The sequence below is a fragment of the Convolutriloba macropyga genome, chromosome 2 (assembly GCF_964194025.1).
Source record: "Convolutriloba macropyga chromosome 2, txConMacr16.3, whole genome shotgun sequence".
NCBI classification, from domain to species: domain Eukaryota; kingdom Metazoa; phylum Xenacoelomorpha; order Acoela; family Convolutidae; genus Convolutriloba; species Convolutriloba macropyga.
In genome coordinates this window covers 76869330-76888007 of record NC_134469.1, presented here as the reverse complement: position 1 = coordinate 76888007, position 18678 = coordinate 76869330, and the positions used below count along the sequence as shown (strand labels likewise).

At 36.5% G+C, this 18678-nt stretch overlaps 1 protein-coding gene across 1 annotated transcript in view; it reads left to right on the top strand.

Annotated features, from left to right (window-relative positions):
* LOC142334716 (uncharacterized) overlaps nt 1–18470 on the top strand; it is a 41680-nt gene extending 23210 nt beyond the window's left edge. The window contains exons 3-9 of the mRNA XM_075382966.1: nt 1868–1991; nt 4479–4558; nt 5306–5593; nt 13524–13679; nt 13965–14143; nt 16749–17028; nt 17436–18470. Of these exons, the coding sequence (XP_075239081.1) occupies nt 1868–1991; nt 4479–4558; nt 5306–5593; nt 13524–13679; nt 13965–14143; nt 16749–17028; nt 17436–18322 (1994 nt within the window). The 3' untranslated portion in view covers nt 18323–18470. The remainder of the gene's footprint in view (nt 1–1867; nt 1992–4478; nt 4559–5305; nt 5594–13523; nt 13680–13964; nt 14144–16748; nt 17029–17435) is intronic.
* Nucleotides 18471–18678: the final 208 nt, after the last annotated feature.

The following is an 18678-nucleotide window of genomic DNA, read 5'->3' as shown; positions in this document are numbered from 1 at the left end:
CGCGGTCATGCAGTTATGCATATCTTAATTTCAGATAATTTTGTTAGGGTGTTTAAATTCCTTGCTAAATTATCTAAATTCGATGTACTTAAAAGGTAGTTTTGGGCGTTTAATACTATCCAAAAAATTGAACTGAACACATTTTTGCGGTTTTTATTGTGAAATTTTGTTTTCGTAGTTCTCTTTCAAGGAGGGGCGAGGGAAGATAGGTCTCAAAAAATTTAAAGGCTGTTCAATTTTTGCTGTACTTTGCTTTTGGAATCAATTTATTAGATAGTTAAGTACATACATTTAGGAAAATGAAAAAGTCCATAAACATGAAATAGAATGTACGTAAATATAAAGCCTCATCTTGATAGGGAGAAAAGCAAGTGTTAAATTCCTCAAGTGGATCACACAAACATACATACGCGAAGCAGTGATCAATTAGGAAATCTTATTCCATGAGAACGGGGATAAAATAATGGGAGAATACTGTTTCCCAAAGTGATTGTTATGTATGCTCAATTGCTCATCAAATGGGAGTGACTTAATCATATCCTTCTTGTGTGGGAAATTAGTGAGCAAATCGAGCACACATTTATCAGCAGGAAGGGGCAACATTGAGAAATTGATTCAACAGTCGCCGCCTGCTATCTGCTATCGCGTGTAACATGAGTGTAGATATAACATTTTAATGAGGAGAGTTGAATGCTCTCAAAAATGATATCCTTCTAATTTATTTCTCATATTTTGTTCCCCTTTTTTGTAAATGAGCTGAACAAATTTGAATTGTGTCCTTTTTCCTTATGTCCATAAAAGCTAGCAAGAAGCACAATTTAACTTCTTCCACAGTAGTTGAGCTGTTTTATCTCGGAGGTATTAGTACTCACATAGAACTGAGCCGCCAGCATTCTTGAGAGCTGAAAAGCTTTTTGTTTATAAATCAATACCTTATGTACTATTCCCATGATGATAAAAAGAAGGGAAGTCGCCGTCCTATTACATAACATATACATACATGCATTTATACATATATAATACACTCACATCTCACGTAATTCCCGGGTTGAGAGAAAGGGTGATAGACGGATATACATACCTTCTTAGCTCAACTTACTCTAGATTAGAATGACTAGTAATACCTTTTATCCACGCTCTTTCAGATCTTAATTGGATTTGTAAACTCGAGTATTTCTAAAGACAACAGTCATGAAAGTAGACACCGGAAAATGAGTCATGAAATTTGCATTCAGTCTATAATATGCAGTAGACAATCTATATGGTAGAAATCATTTACTAGTTAGTGGTAAATGTCGATTTAATCTCGGTTGAAGTGACAGACGTCATAAAAGTGAAATTTTAATGAGGCTGTGGAAATTAATCAAGGATGAAAATATTCACCGAATGTCGAGGATGAACTAGATTTTCTTAACACGTCAGATAATAAAAAGTCAAAGTCAGAAGCACATGCTTTAAAACGTGAATTGGTATTTCCTTAAAGAACCCGTTCATAAAAATAGGGCTTGTTTTGTTTAATGTCGACTTCTAAGATTGTTGGGATCTTTTCCGTTTGTGCCCCCCAGCTTAGTGGGTGCATATTATTTGCAACCCCCAGACGCACGTGCAATATTTTTACATAATGATTTACTATGTAATGACACGTGCTTTGTCACTGGGGGGAGCATAACGTACTGGGGGGGGGGGGGGCACAAACGGAAAAGATCCGATTGTTGTTATCGAATTTTGTCCCAACCATGATCTACGTTTTTCTAGGTAAAATATGAACTGGCTATAAAAAACTGAAATTTCATTTTTGTCTAAGTGACTTTATTGATTATAAGTGAAATTTGCGATTTGACATGACAGCAGTTTTTATCTGTTTAAGAAAACTGCCAAGATGCCTCTCTGAGGTTCTACAACAAGAACCAGAGATATGCGAATGTGGTTCCAAGTGCCTGTGGCAACAACATGACACCCAAGTTCCTGCCCACTAACGTGGTGGCCATCGAGTAAGTGTAACAGACTAGCACACAGTATTTTCAACTCCGTTCCAGAGTAACCTTAATGTGTATTATCTTGTACATTTGCCATGTATTATCATTTCTTGAATCGTCCTCACTGTGCCCAACCCCCCCCCCCCCCCACCCCAACCCCAACCCGTACCTCCGGGCTTAGTGATCATTTTCAAGAAACTATTGCAGTACTTCAGTGAACAGCCTGTAGCCTCTGATATGCAAAATGGCAACAGGTTCTAAACAGTACTGAAGGTATAAGTTAAAACACTCACGTGCACATTTTAAAATGCCGAAAGTCTGCAGTGCCAGAAGTCAAAATGCCAGAAGTTGCTACTTAGCCAGAAGTTGATTCCGTTGACTTCGTCATTTTAAAACGTGCGCGTTTCGTGTTTTAGGCATCGTTAAGTGACTCTGCAGAAGTCACTTCGAAATTTTGACTTAATATCTCGAACCGCTTCGTGGTTCTCGATAAGCGCCAGAAGTTCTCAGTGACTTCTGCAGGGTCAATTGCTTTGAACATGACCTTTTTCGCAGTAACGCACCTTGCAAGTTTGAAAAAGCCGAAAGTTAGTGAAAGTCAACTACTGGCTATGTATATAGGAACTTCTGGCATTGCAGACTTCTGGGATTTTAAAACTTGCACGTGCGTGTTTTAACTTATCTTGTGCGAAATGTTGCAATGTGAATACAACTTAATTGTCCTTCGGGTTAATTTAAATCTGCAAAGAGGGCCAGTTGGCAGGGAATCAATCCTTTTAGAGAGAAGCCGCCGTCTAGTGAGGATATCGGAAGGTATTTGCCTGTCAATTAGGGAGCGCCAATTCAAACCTCAATTTTAGGAGAAAAGTGAAAAAGGACACTATTTGAAAGGATCACGGACTGGGGTGGGGGGTAGGGTGTAAGGGGGGACTGCGATTGAAATTGAAGAAAGGGTAATGGCACGAAATAGTAGAAGTGGGGCGGAGGGACAGAGAGGGGCGGGGGTTGGTAATATTCAGGAACAAAGGCTTTTCTCTCTCCTCTCTCTCTCTCTCTCGCTCATTTCTTTTAATACGCAAGTTGTCAGTTAAGTTGGTTTAAAATCCCAGAGGGGCCGAAACAGATATCCAGTGCAATTTAAAACTTATCCCTCTGCTCACGTGTGCCTCCTCTGCTCGAGATTAGAGACGAATGATTAAAAGATTTAATCTGAAACATTTCACTTAGCCACCAGCGCTTATTTATAACCTGTCATAACTGTAACCGTTTACATTACTACCAAGTTTATGACTACGACGACAAAGCCCAATTCAATTTACTACACAACAACTTACACACGCTCACTCCATTAATATTACACGGGTCGTCGCTCATGCTTGGTACCAACCAAATGTTCTAGCTAGAATAGCTACAAGCAGAATAATTTGTGCGTGAAGATACCAGCCATGCGAGAAATAGCTGCTGATAATGGTGGGTTCGCCTGATTTATTTCAATTACTTAACAAGGAAACGTGCTTAAAACTGCTCAAAACATTTGCTTTGAAAATGATAAATTTGGGGAAAGTGTTCTTGACATGAAAGCCGTAAGATGCTCCCTAATTCAATAGAGCCGCTTTTGACATAAATGTCTTTGTTCCTCCCAATCAAAAGAGAAAATCTCGAAATTTTTCCCGTTTGAAGTTGCAGAAAAGTGAAAGTGCATTTCGCTTTTATGATCTGAAATCAACCTGTCGACTAGAACAGGATTGCTGTTGGCTAAATATCGCATTGGTAAGAGGAAGAGACGTCACATTACAACTTCAACACTTTTGAAAAGCCGTAAAGTTGTCGCAAAAAATTTTTAGACAAAGACAAGAAATGCTCGTAAGTCTACAGTCCAAATTTGCGATATTTGAGAATTGATCATTAAAAATTGTAATTGGTAGTTTTTATTAAAGAGGAAATACCTTCTAAATAGAGCCTAGAGTCATAATTTTTTATAGGACAGTGTTTTGAAGCACAGTTTTGTGTATAGCTAACTGAAACGAAGGAAAAACACTGCTTCACTGATTACAAACAGCAATTTTTCCAAGCAGTGAGGAAGGCGCAGATTAGCTCAGACTTAAGACGATTAAAATTTTTGAGCTTACGGGTACGTGTTTGTTGAAAACAATTTTATGGTCACTAAGCTGAAGGGGCTTTCGAAGATGTCTGTCTCTAGAATTAAGAAAATGTATTACTACTTATTTATTTACCTGCATGTAATGTTTCAGGATATTTCCTGTTTCCCGTGAACAATTTTTTTTATTTTGTACTGATAATGAATTTTATATAGACTAATACGAAATAAAGCTATTCATTGCGAATTATATACACCAAATATATAAAAAGTGAAATGTCAAACATATATGGTCATGTTCCTCTGAGGAGCGGGGGTAATATTCTTCGATATTTAACGCTGTATAAATGCATATGACCAATTTGTTATGAAAAAAATTGCGGATGTATTTTTGTTTGTTTCAGGTACGTAGAGAAAACTACAGATTTTCAGCTGCAGCGGAACACACAATTCACAATAGTTTGGACCGCCTATTCACCACAATGTGAGTGTGAACAATAATCATTTTAGACATTTTAGCAAAAGTTGTTCATGAGGCTGAGCGAACTGAAACAAAACAGGAAACAGAAGTTGGAAAGCAAGTCGTAAATTTGTTCATAAAAAGTTCCTTTGAATGTTTGCATGAGAATAAAATATTGATTTAGTGGTTTATTTTAATCAATTGAGGTCGTGTTTTATTGCTAACAGAAAGAGAAGCGAAGGCAATAAATGGAATGCAATCAATTTGTTTGATGTTCAAATGTTTGTTTATCACTAAAAACGCCCATTGTCCATTTGTATGGGTGGCTCTATGTTGGTTTTTGCTAATTGCTTTTTGCCTTAAATGGGCTTTCAAAATGCGTTTGCTTCATTGATAAGATCGCATGTATCGTTATTAGATTTGCTGTCAACAAGGTTGATAAATCCATGTTTCTCTTGTCTTTTTTTGAGACAAGCAAAAAGTGTTCAGAAAATATTTGTTTCATTTAGAAACTAGCAGGAAAAGACGTTATAAATTTTCACTCACAATATTTGAATTTAATACGGATGAGTAAATATCAACTGAATAGACAACACGTTTGAGCTGGTATAAGAGGAAATTTTTAACTCGCCCTCGTGAACAAATTTGATGGCACTGAAACTTTCAAAAAAATTCTGAAAACATGAAAGTTTCTACGAAAACTCTCAAATTAATAACCGCAGTGAATTCTAGCTAGAATTTGTGATTTGAGACAAAATTTCTTGTTTGCAGCGAAGTGCGCAGCCCAAGATACAAGTCAAACTGTAGCACTTAGCCGAAAGCAGAAGCAGAAACAGAAACAGCGTAGATCACCCTCGTCCCCCACATCGACCAATGTGGTATCCCTCAACCCGTCAGGCGGCAAAAGGGCGGTGTCTGAGAGGAGTGAGGAGGACATTGAGAACGGGCTGTTCAGATGTGAGCTATCCAAACTGTGCGTGTCTAGAGAGCTGTTGTGTGATGGTCACGCTAACTGTGGATTCGATGTCTATGGCAATATGGATGATAGTGACGAGAAATGTGAGTGTACTTTTTGTTTGGTCACATTTTTTTTTAAAATACCTCATTATTTTTGTTGTCTAATACAGCAGAGCGAATAGAATTCTTTATTATTACTATCTATGAATTGATCGTCGAAAAGTTGTCATCGTGTTAAATCGATTGCTTCGATTGAAACTTTTCTCTAGACTTGCGGAATAAACACAGCTACTAAAAGTAGATGTGTACAACAAATTTTTTGTTACGGGAAGTTTTTGAAACATATATTTGAACGCGTCTTCAGTTTTCATTTTTTAAAGTTTCTTTTTAAACTCGGATTTTCCCTCCATGTCCCCCCTAGTACAAGCTTAATGCCATTAAATGCAATTAAATTTGCAATTATTTACAAAAAAAATTGCAAATTTTGTATAATATTGCATTAATTTTACAAATATTTGCCAACAGGCTTGAGTATTTTTGTCCCTATTTTTAGTTGGCCTCGTAGGGTGATTTTACCTCACATCGTTTACAAGGTGTACTTTAAACATTTTTCAATTGAGTTAAGCGATCTGCAAGAAATAGTTAGGAAAATAACCCACATTGCTAAATTAAGCAGAGCTCGACCGGAACGAACTCGGCCGAACGTTTGCAAATTTTTGCAAACTTGAAAATATTTTGCAAAATTTTGCAAATTTGACCTTGCGAAGAGATAATTTGCAAATTTTTACAAATTTGGCTTTATTGAGCAAAAATTTGCAAATGTTTGCAAATTCGCCATTAGTTTTGAAGTAGGCCGTCCGATGAACTAAAATTTTGTTTTCATAAGTCTGTGTGAAGAAACTACTGCGCGTTTTTACTTGGATAAGGTCTTTGTAGCCTTTTAAGAGACGCGACTAGCTGTAACAACGTAAATATACACTATTATAAAGGTGTAAAAAATATCAATTGTAGATGGTCCTATTTTTAACAGGACGAGACGAAATAATATCCGGATTTTTTTTAAGTTTCAGCTTTAACTCTTTGGCGGTTTTAGAGTACTAATAATCTCTTTCTGGTTACTCTATGAAAAAGTTTATTTTGCCTGAAATCTGATCAAACGGTTTTTTTCGTCTCTTCATTTTTATAGAGTGGGGTACCCTAACAGTTGTCTGCTCCACCTTTGTGTATGACTCATGTATGAAGACACTTTTTGTGTACGCAAATGACAGAAGGATTTGAATAGGAAATCGGTGACTTATCCCCGCTTTTTCCTGCTAATTTGTCAGAGCAGTAATTCCCTCGTTTTCAATTCCTAGATCACTCTCTCTAATTACCTAATCCTGGATTATCCCCCTTTTCCTCATAGGGAAAACTGCTTTGTGGCTAAGCTATCCCAGACATAGGTGCATTTTTCTATAAGAAAAAGTGTCAATAATTTGCTTTAGTGGGTTTTTGCATAGTTTGAAAAAGTATTAGCCAGTTTTTTGCAAATCTTTTTGTGAACAAAAAGTATTTCAGAAAAAGCTTTTGAACAAGTGGTAGATTTGCTTTGCTTTTAAAAGCTTTTACAGAAATCTCACAAGATTGAAAGACGATGATTTTAGAAAGCAATATTTTATATCCGTTTATAGATGAGCGAACAGGGGATAACTGTCACTTATGTTTGGTGACACGTGACAAGAAAGGAGATAAGACAAAAGGCATTTAAAAGCGTGAAATATGTCTTCCTTTACTCAATCCCGACTGAAATGAATTCACACTTTAAGATAAATGTATGAACTCTTTAAATCATGGCTCACTTCTGTTGCAAAACAGAGAATTGTGTGGGCGAACGGTTAATAATTTAGATTGCCGACCTGTTTTTGATGAATTATAAAGAAGTGTTTTATTATTCCTCACCCACGTAACAATAGATTTTTTGTGAAGTTTCATACAAAATTATGCCGCAACTTGTTTAAAGTTTAAGTAACTGACTAATAAAAGTGCAATGACCTGCGTTGTGACCTTTTAATTGGAATTCGTTTTTCATCCCCGATTAAAAATTCTTTTTGAACTTCTTATAATTAGAACATCGCTTTATTGCTTAAATTGAAACTTAGAGATTCAAAGCCTTTCATCTTAAAATCGAATTTTAATCAGCAATTTATTTCTTCAAGTACCTGTAAGGCATGATTCATCACTTATGTCTCTGGTAAACAGTGGAAACGCCTACTTTTCAATAACTTGTAAAATAATGACTGGTAGTTGGTTGTATGTGTTTTCGGGGGAGGGGGTGAGCGAGGGTGGAGTGGGGCGGGATTAAGGGTAAGAGATGAGTAAGGAAGGGGTGGGGGTTATTAAAGATCAAAAGAGAGTTAAGGAAAGGTCTCCCAGGTTCTGATTATATTTAAATGGAGGATGAAACAGCAATAATGACGTGTCTTCGATACCAATTCTCCTGAGAATGTGACTATCAGCGCCATAATGGGGCTATAATGGGAGCCCTCTCTATGGCCCCTCTTCATAAAGATAAATAAATCGGCAACCATATACCCCAGTTATGATTGTGGTAAACATATTGTTGCGACATCATATAACGAGGAAAAGAACTTTACTAAAAAAGGAATTTTTTCATTCACGTTTGGAGAAGAGGTGAATAATACATTTGCACACTTGTTTGAAGTTACTTCTAAGCTAAGATACGCTTTAAATTTCATTAATTTTAAACTTTGATCTGAATTCTAAGTTGATGTTCACAACAGCTGTATTACGACGGCGTCCTGCAACTGACGTCAATCTTCCTCGTAAATTCGATGTTAAGAAATGTTTAAAAGCTTTTCCAATCCATTGATGTTTCCGCTTTTGTAAATTTGGAGTCTTATTGAAGTCATGTGTCATATTTAGGATGGCTTGCAGTTTTGAACAATGCTGCATTCTTATCATAAACTTAAAAGGGGTTAAATGCTTTGTAAATTCTGAATCATCAATAGAATCTAAGCTCCTTCCATCTCCTTTTTAAACGATATCTCAAGCATATAAAAAATACTGTCTTTTTCTAACAACTTTTTTCCTTCAAAAGTTTTACAAAAGACTATTTTTTCCTGCTTCAGGTTGCTCAAGTTGAATCAACGTAAATGATTTTATAAAAGGAAGCATTTTTGGGTGCTAATTAAATAAGGAGGCTCGGTAATGTGCGTTTGCACATAATGTCCCGGCCCCCATCATATTTTTGGCTAAATGTTCTATCAAATGAGGAAAAGAAAAAAACTTTCAAAAAAACACATTCTTCGAAAATAACTGGTAAATGCGTAATTTGTTTTTAGTGCAAACCGATGAATGAATTAATTGCTGCCACATTGGAGAGCTGGTTATACCTGCTATTAATAAAATAACAAGATAAGACAAGCAATAAAGCATCAGTTCCCGTCTAACATAAAATCTATTTGTTTTAAAAAAATCACTAACGAAGTCAAAATACATCAGTTAGAACGCATACTAAAGAATCAACTTTTACTTTACTTCACAGCAGATGTTGTTTTTCCATAATGAGACTTTGTAACGAGGCAAGAAGAACAAGAATAAAAAACAGGCAAAGTCAACCATCAACTGTCAACTACAATTACTAGATAGTCTTATGTAGATCCATCGGAGCCGTTGGGGGCATTTGTTAGTCAGAAATGAAATAAAAAATGCCATCGTGGAAAACCAATGTTTTTTGCCATAGATGAGATTCGGAAACAAGATAAACAACTAAGTCTTAAGAGACTAAGTCTTAAGACAACAATTTAACAACAATTATAGATAGAACTTTAAATTCCACAAACAATTTTACAAAAACACATCCATGTAGCAATTTGTCTTAATTCAAATCGTGGAAGTTGAAAATTTTTTAAAAGTATAATTTTAATTTTTTTTAAAAAAATGTTTTAATCTACAGTAAGTCAGCAACAAATTTTGCGAATTTGCGGGAGGTCAATTTCACCGCAAATTAGTGAAGACTAAGTCGTACAACAACAAATTATTCACGAGTACAGAGAGAACTTAAAATTCTACAAACAATGTTACAAAAAGACAGAAATGAACAGATTATGCCTGTCTAAGTGGAGTACAATTGAACATCCATGAGCCCTCGTCTCTAGGAGACTATGCAAAAAGACAACAAGAAATGGTCGCAAGCAATGACCTGTTTCAAGAGTTAAAAAAAACTCAGAGAACTAATAGCGTCATAGCCATAAACCATCAGCTGCGACAGAAAGTTAATAAAAGAACTGTTCTTTGCTCCGGCAAAAGTGGATGGGAGATTTCAATAATCAGTCTGCGATTCTAGTGGTCAAAAACGATAACAGTAAGAGTCAGAGTTCAAAAGGTCATTCAATTATTTCAAAACAAAACATTTTGAAGTCATTAGCACCATTAGCATTTAATTGAAATCCATGCATACAATTGTTTGTCTTGAGAAGCCACTGAGACTTGCTTTTGTCAAAAATTTGTGGTAGCACTGCAAAAAGAAAGGCAAGTCCGAGCAAAATAAAAAATTCAATTATATTGTGCAAGGAACTGTTAACTGTTTTGAAGACGTTAAAATTGTACGCTATTCACTGAAAAGACTATGTAAGTGCAAATGCGTTTTCTTTCAAACTTTAGGTGACCTTTTTTCTAAGTGATAATGGGACAAGGCAACGAAAACACTTCCAAATTGGGCAAATGTCCAAAAGTAAAAAATATTTAGAACCCGTGATATTGAAGCAATGAATCCAACAATTGGAAAAATAACCGCTAAAAAGATCCAACTTTCGCTCACAGGAAGGACAGTGCAATTTGGGTTTATTGAACTTAATAACAGGTTGACAGACGTGCGAAATGAGTGGCAAAATTTAAAAAAAAAACATTTTTTTAAGACAATTATATTCAAATTCATGAGGATTAGATGTCAACTGAAAGCACTGTATAGGTTCATGTATAGCATTTAGGGAAGCCAACTGAATCTATATTTACTGATACTCATCCATGAGACTGCAGAAATGACAACGAGTAGGTACTAGTTGAATTTTGATTGAAAATTCTGTACTTGCTAATTTAGTTTTTAAAAATAGATTGCCTATGTGGCATTACAGTTTTTCTCATCGTCAAGAACACTAAAAGACAAAGCTAAGCTTGACAATGCGACGCGTTCAGAAATAACAGCTAATTATTCCATTTGTTACCCAAATGATATTTTTTTTAACAAAGTGTCAATATATCAAAATTGAAAGCTTCGTTTTGCATAATGATTGTTTTAAATTAGTGAAAAACCGGCAAATTTTTTTTCCAGAACACTCTTAAAAGAAACGGAAGTAGGTCTAGCCTTCTTTTAAGTGGATTCAGAGATATGTCAGCAGTTTAAAGTCGGTATCTTCGGCAACTTCAAAAAAATGTGGGCCAAAGAAACTGTTTGGGCAAGAAACCTACTGTCTAAATTGATTTAACTTTTATTTTAAAAATTTATTGATGGTTATGGAATCGAAAGTGGTTTTTGTTTTTTTTTTCGAAAGTCAGTCGATTTGTTTGCCAATAATTTTCCTCCGATCATTGGTGGTGAAATATAAGAATTTAATTGTGCGATGCTTTTTTGATTGTATATAATTGCAAATGAGATGTTAATGCTGCCAATTCATAATTTTAGAAATCAGAGAAAAAGTTCATTTCTGCCAACCAATGACTAATGACCAGTTTTGACTTTGGAACCCTGCACCCCACCAATCTTCACTGTTTTGTTCTCATTTGTTAAACTGGGAGTTTTTAATTTAATAATCAGTTTTCATTTTTCACATTTGCATGTATTTTGTTCGGTCTTTAAAGTCCTAAGTCACGTTGCAAGATATAGATTTCGTAGGATTATGTTGAAGGTTTAATTTTGTTCATGTTCTTTTCATATTTCCTCCTGTAAGTGGATTCTTCATGGAATTTTTTCGTCGGCATGTTAAACTCCCCTAATATAACTAGTACGATGCGGTTGGTGGTTGAAAAAAAGTTTGGATCTATCTCAATGAATTGTAAATAAATCCGATTGGCTCTTATTTTAAACCTTTAATTTAGACGATCATCGATCATTTCAGCTTTGGGTTAATGACATGATCCGTGTTTGGAATGAACAAATCAAATGTTGACTTAGGTAGCTATGGTATCTGGGCCGAGCATATGTCCAGCCTCGCTCGTTTGAATTCGAGAAACTTGTGTCGAGGTCAAAATGGATTGTTAAAAATAATTGAATGAACTGAATGTATAATGTCGAAATGCAGCTGAAAATAGACAATGTGAGATCGATTTCTAGGTCCTCAGACTCTGTGAGCAAATTTTTAAGGCTTTTATATATAAATAAATGCTGTTTTGCACTAGCCTTGGTTGGAAATTTCATTTTCTGATTGATAGTTTGAAGCCTTTATAAATTTCATTTTCTATAGTACCAGTAACTATTGTATTTCTATTAACTATTAGCGCTATGATTAAGTTATTTTTTCAGATCCGTCGCCTGTTTTTTTATTTCCGCCCAAGATGTTTTTGAAAATTATCAGTCACATTAAAATGACCTTGGGAACCAATTTTTTAAATTCCGTGGTTACATATTCTCACAGAGTGACTACAAATTAAAGAAAATTGTTTTTTTTCAAGCTAAAGTGAGTGAATATCTAATTGGGCGCCTTTTTAATAGAAAAAAACCGTAGTTTTTTTTTGTTTTATCGTTGCAACATTCTGGAGAAGGCATTGAGGGAAAGCGTTTCTATTTAATTTATCCATTGACTAATGACCATATGTCTATCATTTTTGCTTGAGCGAATTGTTTGTGCGAGAGGGATTTCACTCTGACGCATTTGTCAATAGAGTACAGCAGAATTAAGAAAAGAACTGAAACGCTTTTCATCTTAAATGCCAAAGCATTCTTTTAATTAAATATACAAAAATGGAAGCAAATGAATTTGTTCAGGCATTCTAGTTTTTAAACAGAAATATTTGAAATATTATTTGTTGTTGAATTTGAGCGACGTTGCCGATCAAAATTGTAAACAGCCAAATTACAGCAGAGATTGCTCTTTTCTCCACAAAAATGAGAAAAGCGAGGTTATGGACGCATGAATATTTAAATTAGTTTTCACTCGGATGAGTCATAGCTTTAATCAAAATAACTCAACAACCTGGATGAGTGTCAAATTGGGGAGGATGTGAGAGAGAGTCTAGCCTCCTTTTAATCAAGGCAGGAATGAACAAACAGTCAACAACTAAGTGAAAACTCTTCTCTTCCTGTGAGAAAAAAAGCATGCTGCGTGCTCGATTCAAGAGGAGCCGTTAGGTTTAAAGCACACCTTTTTTGTTCACTAATGCGCTCGTGATTGATACTGCTTTTATCACTGAAGAGCTCCAATCAAGTGTTCAATTGTTAAACTGAGCCCTGAATTTGCTGATTTTCGCGGTCTGGTTTTAAACCTATCAATTATAAATAGAAAGAAAACAAAATTTTTCGTATAGGAGAGAAGTTATAACGTTTTTCAAGTTTCATAGGCTGGCAAGAAGTAAAATATAATATCAATATGGGAAATGATAGATACTGGTGTAATTTTAGGAAGCGCTTTTTTGTGCAGTTCTTCATACCGGAAAATTTGAGATGGCTGCCATATACGTAGGAAAACAGATATAATTCAATAGTTTATGGACCGTTTTTTAAGCCCATAGTTTTTCATGGAAAATGCTTAAGTTTCCAATTTATAATTTAATGATTTCAATGTGCAAGCATACCTGAATTTTGTATGCCTTAAAATGGGATCATGATTATCTCTGTCAATTATGACATGTGTATATTATTTGTTACAGTTATTAATCAGTTATCATTTGTTATTAGTTATTAAAAAGGCAACTTAAAATACTTCCGCTTAAAAATGCACAGACTACTGATTTTCGACACTTTATGGACTTTGTCGACACTCTACCTACGGGCTCGTTTCAATAAGTTGTACGTCATGTATCAACGCATTGCGTTGTTTAGGCGTGGGTGTGGTGGGTGATGAGGGCACTTTCTGGAGCAGGAACTGGAATGTAGTGTTGTCTGTGGCTGCAGTTCTCACAGTGACGTGTCTTGCCATAGTGTCCTACTATATCAGACACCAGGCTATACTCCGCTCACGACGCAAACGACGAATAGGTATGTATGAACAAATTCGAAATCTTGCTATCTTTGAATCATGGTAATTGTTACCTTCGTATCAATAGTCCAATTTGAATACAAATAATAGTAGATATCCTAAATCATGTCCACAAATTACGTTTTGTTAACAAACATATTTAGTGATATCGAGCGAGACAGTTTTTTTAATTTAGTTCAAGTTTTAATTTCCCTACCTGAGTTTTGACAGTGCCGATATCCAGCAATTGTATTAAAAATGTTTAAAAATAGTTGAAAACAAAGGGACAGTTTTGGTTTGATTAGAAGCAATCCAGAAACGGGAGAGACACTTCGATGACCCACTACCTCCAGTGCCCAACTCAGAGATGGGCACACAGTCCTCCCTCAACCTGGCAAAGCCACCCGCCGACTACTCTCTTCTACCTGCCACTCCTTACGACATGATCAATGCAAATGGGCAAAAGTTCCCAACTCACTTCGGGGTAAGCTCTTCTCATACTTTTCAAACAAGAATCCGTAAAATCTTTTTTAACCCGATATTTGTAAACGTGTTCGTCTTTTTATGCAAAATTTTTTCTTGACCGTTTTTGCGGTTTTGTTGAAGAACATTCTTTGACTTCTTGACTGATCGTTCTTCATTTTTGATTGCTCTAAGTAGCTCTCGTTCTAAAATAATGTTTGCTGGTTAAACCGATTGTGAGACCAAGATGTCAGACTGCCAACATGGAGGTCAGGGGTTCGAACCCGTCGTTTTTTGCACCCATGAAACATTTCTAAGCTACACCCCCTCTAAATAAAATTGCCCGCGCTTATGTTCGAGATCAATTCATCCGACGTTAGTCAATTTATGTTTTACACCTGCATTGTTTAACACCGCCAACATTTACCAAAAAATCCTTTTCCAAACCCTACATATCCCTAATTTTGAATGCTAATGGTACGAAGTAGATAAGATAAATCAGTTTGAAGTGATAAAGCGATGAATTTATCGTGTGCTCTTTAAATATCTTACAGGAAAACAGAAGAAAACAGCCAAAGTACTCAAGGTGACAAAATACACGCTGCAATAATGCCTGATAAAAGGAAATGATCGATTTTGTGATTTTAGGTTCAATAGAGCTATTGTAAAATATCAGTTGATATTACATTGTAGTTCATCATACTAATCATACCTAACAGGCTAATTTTTGTGCTTAGCCCATTTATAATTTATGTATAAAAATATAATTAATTTGGAATCTAGATTTGGCAAAAATTTCTAAGCACGTTTCATCTGACCATTTTGTGCTGAAGAACTTAAAAAGAAATTATGCCCGGCTAATTTGATCTCATGTTCGGTTATAGCAATTTCATATTAGTCTTACGGGCATCAAATATGGTCGTACCGACCACAACTCTTTCAAATTTATACCAGCAACGAGGATTTTGTAATAAATCATCTGATGGCTGTCAAGATGTTCAGAAAGTTTTAAAATTTGTTCCAATAATCTCGATTTTGAGCATTTATTTCCTCTAACAATTTGCAGCAATTAAGTTGCAATTTTTCTGTATCAAACTAGCAAAACTTTTGGACGCCTAATATTATATTCAAAATTTATGTTTCCTATAGCCTATCGAAAGCTTACTGGACCAAATGAATACCATATAACATGTCAACAAAAATAAGTATCGATAATAAGAAACATTTGCATGTTGTAAATAATCTGATAGTAAAACTGTAATACGAAAGAATTTCAAAGGAACGCTGATCAATTCTGTTGGAAATCCCAACTTTTAATCTCTGTTTTGTTAGTATATTCCCGGTTTAATTGTCACCTTTCGAATCACCAGTGTTGACTAAATCCCCGAATTAAACCAATCACACACTCGAATAAATTCCAATCAGACTAAGGAAATATCTAAACTGTAATTTGGAGAAGTTGAATGTTTGGTGAAAAAACACAAAACTAGCGTTTGGAACCCGGTAATGAAATCGGGGGAATAAATAACAACAACAACAATTATCCCCGGGCCGAACAGGCCTTGTTTACAAAACTTTGTCATTTATCAGCCTAAAAGTTCTGCTTGTGGCATGAACACAACATTCGGTGCACGTACTTTAGCGCACTGACTCCTAGTTCAAATATGGCCATTCACCCCAAGGGTAATTAGCAGAAGTTGCCAATGCTGTTTATAACCTGTGAATCATGAAATGGGCAAATGGAACACCCCGTTTTGGGAAAAACACGCTGCTAGTTTTGAAGATTAAAGTTGAGAACATTTTCAATCAACTTTAATTTTCTGGGTCTGGAGTTGTTTTCTCTGTTCAAATGAAAGGAAATGTCTCCCCTTTTAAAACCGTCAATTCAAATTTAACCAGAGACCTTGATAATTGGGGTAAGAACTTGATACTGCCTCCTAATTTGTTCAAACAAAATTTGTTGCGCATTTATATGGCAGACAAGGCCGGCAAATGATTTAAAAATTTTGCTTGTCAAGCTTATTGGGTGGTTTTGGTTTTTGTCTTTTTTGGTAGGAGAGGATTTAATTTGAAAAATTCAAAACTAAACTAAAGGTTTTGATTCTGATTTTTAACCTTAATTGAATGTTTTTTTTGTGTCTGAACTTCTGTTCCTAAATTATTTAATCCAAATTTTTTGACCGCATTCAAAATCTGTTTTCATTTATTAAACGTGGAAAGTCGTCGAGGCATTATGCTTCACTTGATTCAGAAAATTGCTGAACGACACAGAATCTTTTTTGCATAGGCATTCAGGAACAACGGTTCTTTGTAAAAATGAATGAATAAGAGCTTTTATGCTCTTCAAACCTCCAGAAAATTTTTGATAACGTACGCGATGTCTTGAGAAAGAGAAAAAATACCCTGCAATTTTCTATGGAGAGGATTAAAAATAGGGAAAGAATAAATTTTTTAAAAAATTAATCTGAGACAGAGGATCACAGCGGAATCGCTTTGAAATGGGCTTTTTAAATTCTGTAGTGTAATGGAGCACTTTAAAAGTTGGAATAACTAAGTCATACAATCATTTTTCCTAAAAGGGGGGGGGGGCGAAGATGAGTTTATAATGTTCTTGTGCCTTTATTTAGATGCCAGATGTAATGATAGACGCAACCTCCGCTGTCCAAATCTCGGCCCAGTCTCGTAACTTCAGCAATCCCAATCCTGCCCACCCCCTGGCACCACATTCTGTCTCAGGACCCGGGATGGCAACCAGCATGTCACACAGCCACAGCAGCCATACTGGACGAGGGGGAGGGGCATCCAACTGGAATTTCAGGAGGTCACAATCGGGGGCATCGTCCAAGGCCTCATCCTCCCCCCAAAGCAGCAGATCTGCCCCTGCCTCACGACATCCGATTCCTAATGGTGAGTGCAAATCACTTCCTTTATTGTGGGTAAGTGAGGCCAGTACTGGAAGACAAATTAAAAGATAAGAAACGTTGAATTTCATAAGCTCATGGAACATTTTTTTTTCTTTGTTGTGTTTGGGAAGTCCAAAGAGGGGCAAGTGATACGAAGTGGACTGTTCTGAAATCGGAACTTGCAAGCTTCGGATGTCGGTATCTCTTGTAACCACTATTCGCATTATGTTCCTCAAAGCTGTAATTCCTCAGCCAATCTTACATACACCAAGCACAGCTTCAATTCTGATCTATCCCAAGCATATTTTTTCACAATTTAATTTTGGTTGTACTTTTTTCTCCTTCTAGAATGTCGTGCTAAGCTTATCGCTGATTAATATTGACTAGTCTTAACTCAGAGTGCTTGTTTAGGGTACCAACAGCAACCTGGCAGCAGCAATGCCAGGAACAGCCATCGTGGTCCAATGAGCGACTCAAACGATAGCGACTCAGCAGTCTTCTCAGGCAGTGAGCGGGGAGGGGCTAGCAACCTGAACGGATGTCGCAGAAAACACCATCGGGATTGTCCTAACAAGAGCAAACAACAGCAACAACGAGGACCTTCTCGAAACACCAATTCCAACTCAGGAACCTTGAGAGAATGGGAGATTCAGTACGACCCTAACACCCAACAAGCCATGACTACCAACACACAATCTAACGCACCGTGCATGTGTCAAGTTCCCAGTCAGATCCCAGGTCAACAAAACTTCAACCCAGGACAATGCCAAAATGTGATGCAGAACCCAAACTACGTGGAGCTCGTGAATCCTTTTGTGGAGCAAAATAGCGGTGGAAGTAACAGTAGCAGAAGATCCAGAAGTCAAGACTTCCTCGATATTAATGAAGCCCACGGAATCCCACATCAAGTTAGACTTCAGTCAGCACAAAATTTGAGAACTGGTAACAACTATCGCAGCAGGAACGGAAGATCTGGTCACGCTAATTTTGCTTACCGCTCCAGCCAGGGCTACCACTCAGAAAACGACAGCTATCGAGCCCCGTTAGCCTCTACCAGGGGACGTCCAGTGATGGGTGGGAGCCGGGGCTACAAAAGTGAGACGGACGATGGAGGAAGCAGCGTAGTGAGTGCTGGAAGGGGCAGCAGCAATGGGGGAGGCAGCAATCAGAGGGTGACTACAGCACAAAGAGCTTTTGCACTTTTGAGGAAACAACAACAGGAGCAATTGAGATTGCAACAGAGAGAACAGCAGCAGCAGAAACTGCAGACGCATCAATACGAGCAGATCCGCATTTGATACAATGGTCCTCACTTTTGATATTGTTTTGAACTCTGTGGGCAAACTGAACTATCGCTCAGAAAGAGCACTAGATTATTAGAAAAACTTTTTGTTATCTACAATCTCTCATTGGTTTTTTTGTTTTGAAAATTAAGCTTATTCTATATATCTTTTGCCTCCTCGAGAGTGAGCTTATGAAAAAAAACTGGTTTCCTGATGCTGCAAAACTCATAATTGGCATCATCACCATAATACCATAATTGGGTTATTGGGGTTTTCAGCAATCACATGCAATCCAAAATTCACAAATGAAGTAATGAAGCCCGTATCTGGAATTATCACAATATAATGAGAAAATCTTGACTCAACAGAAT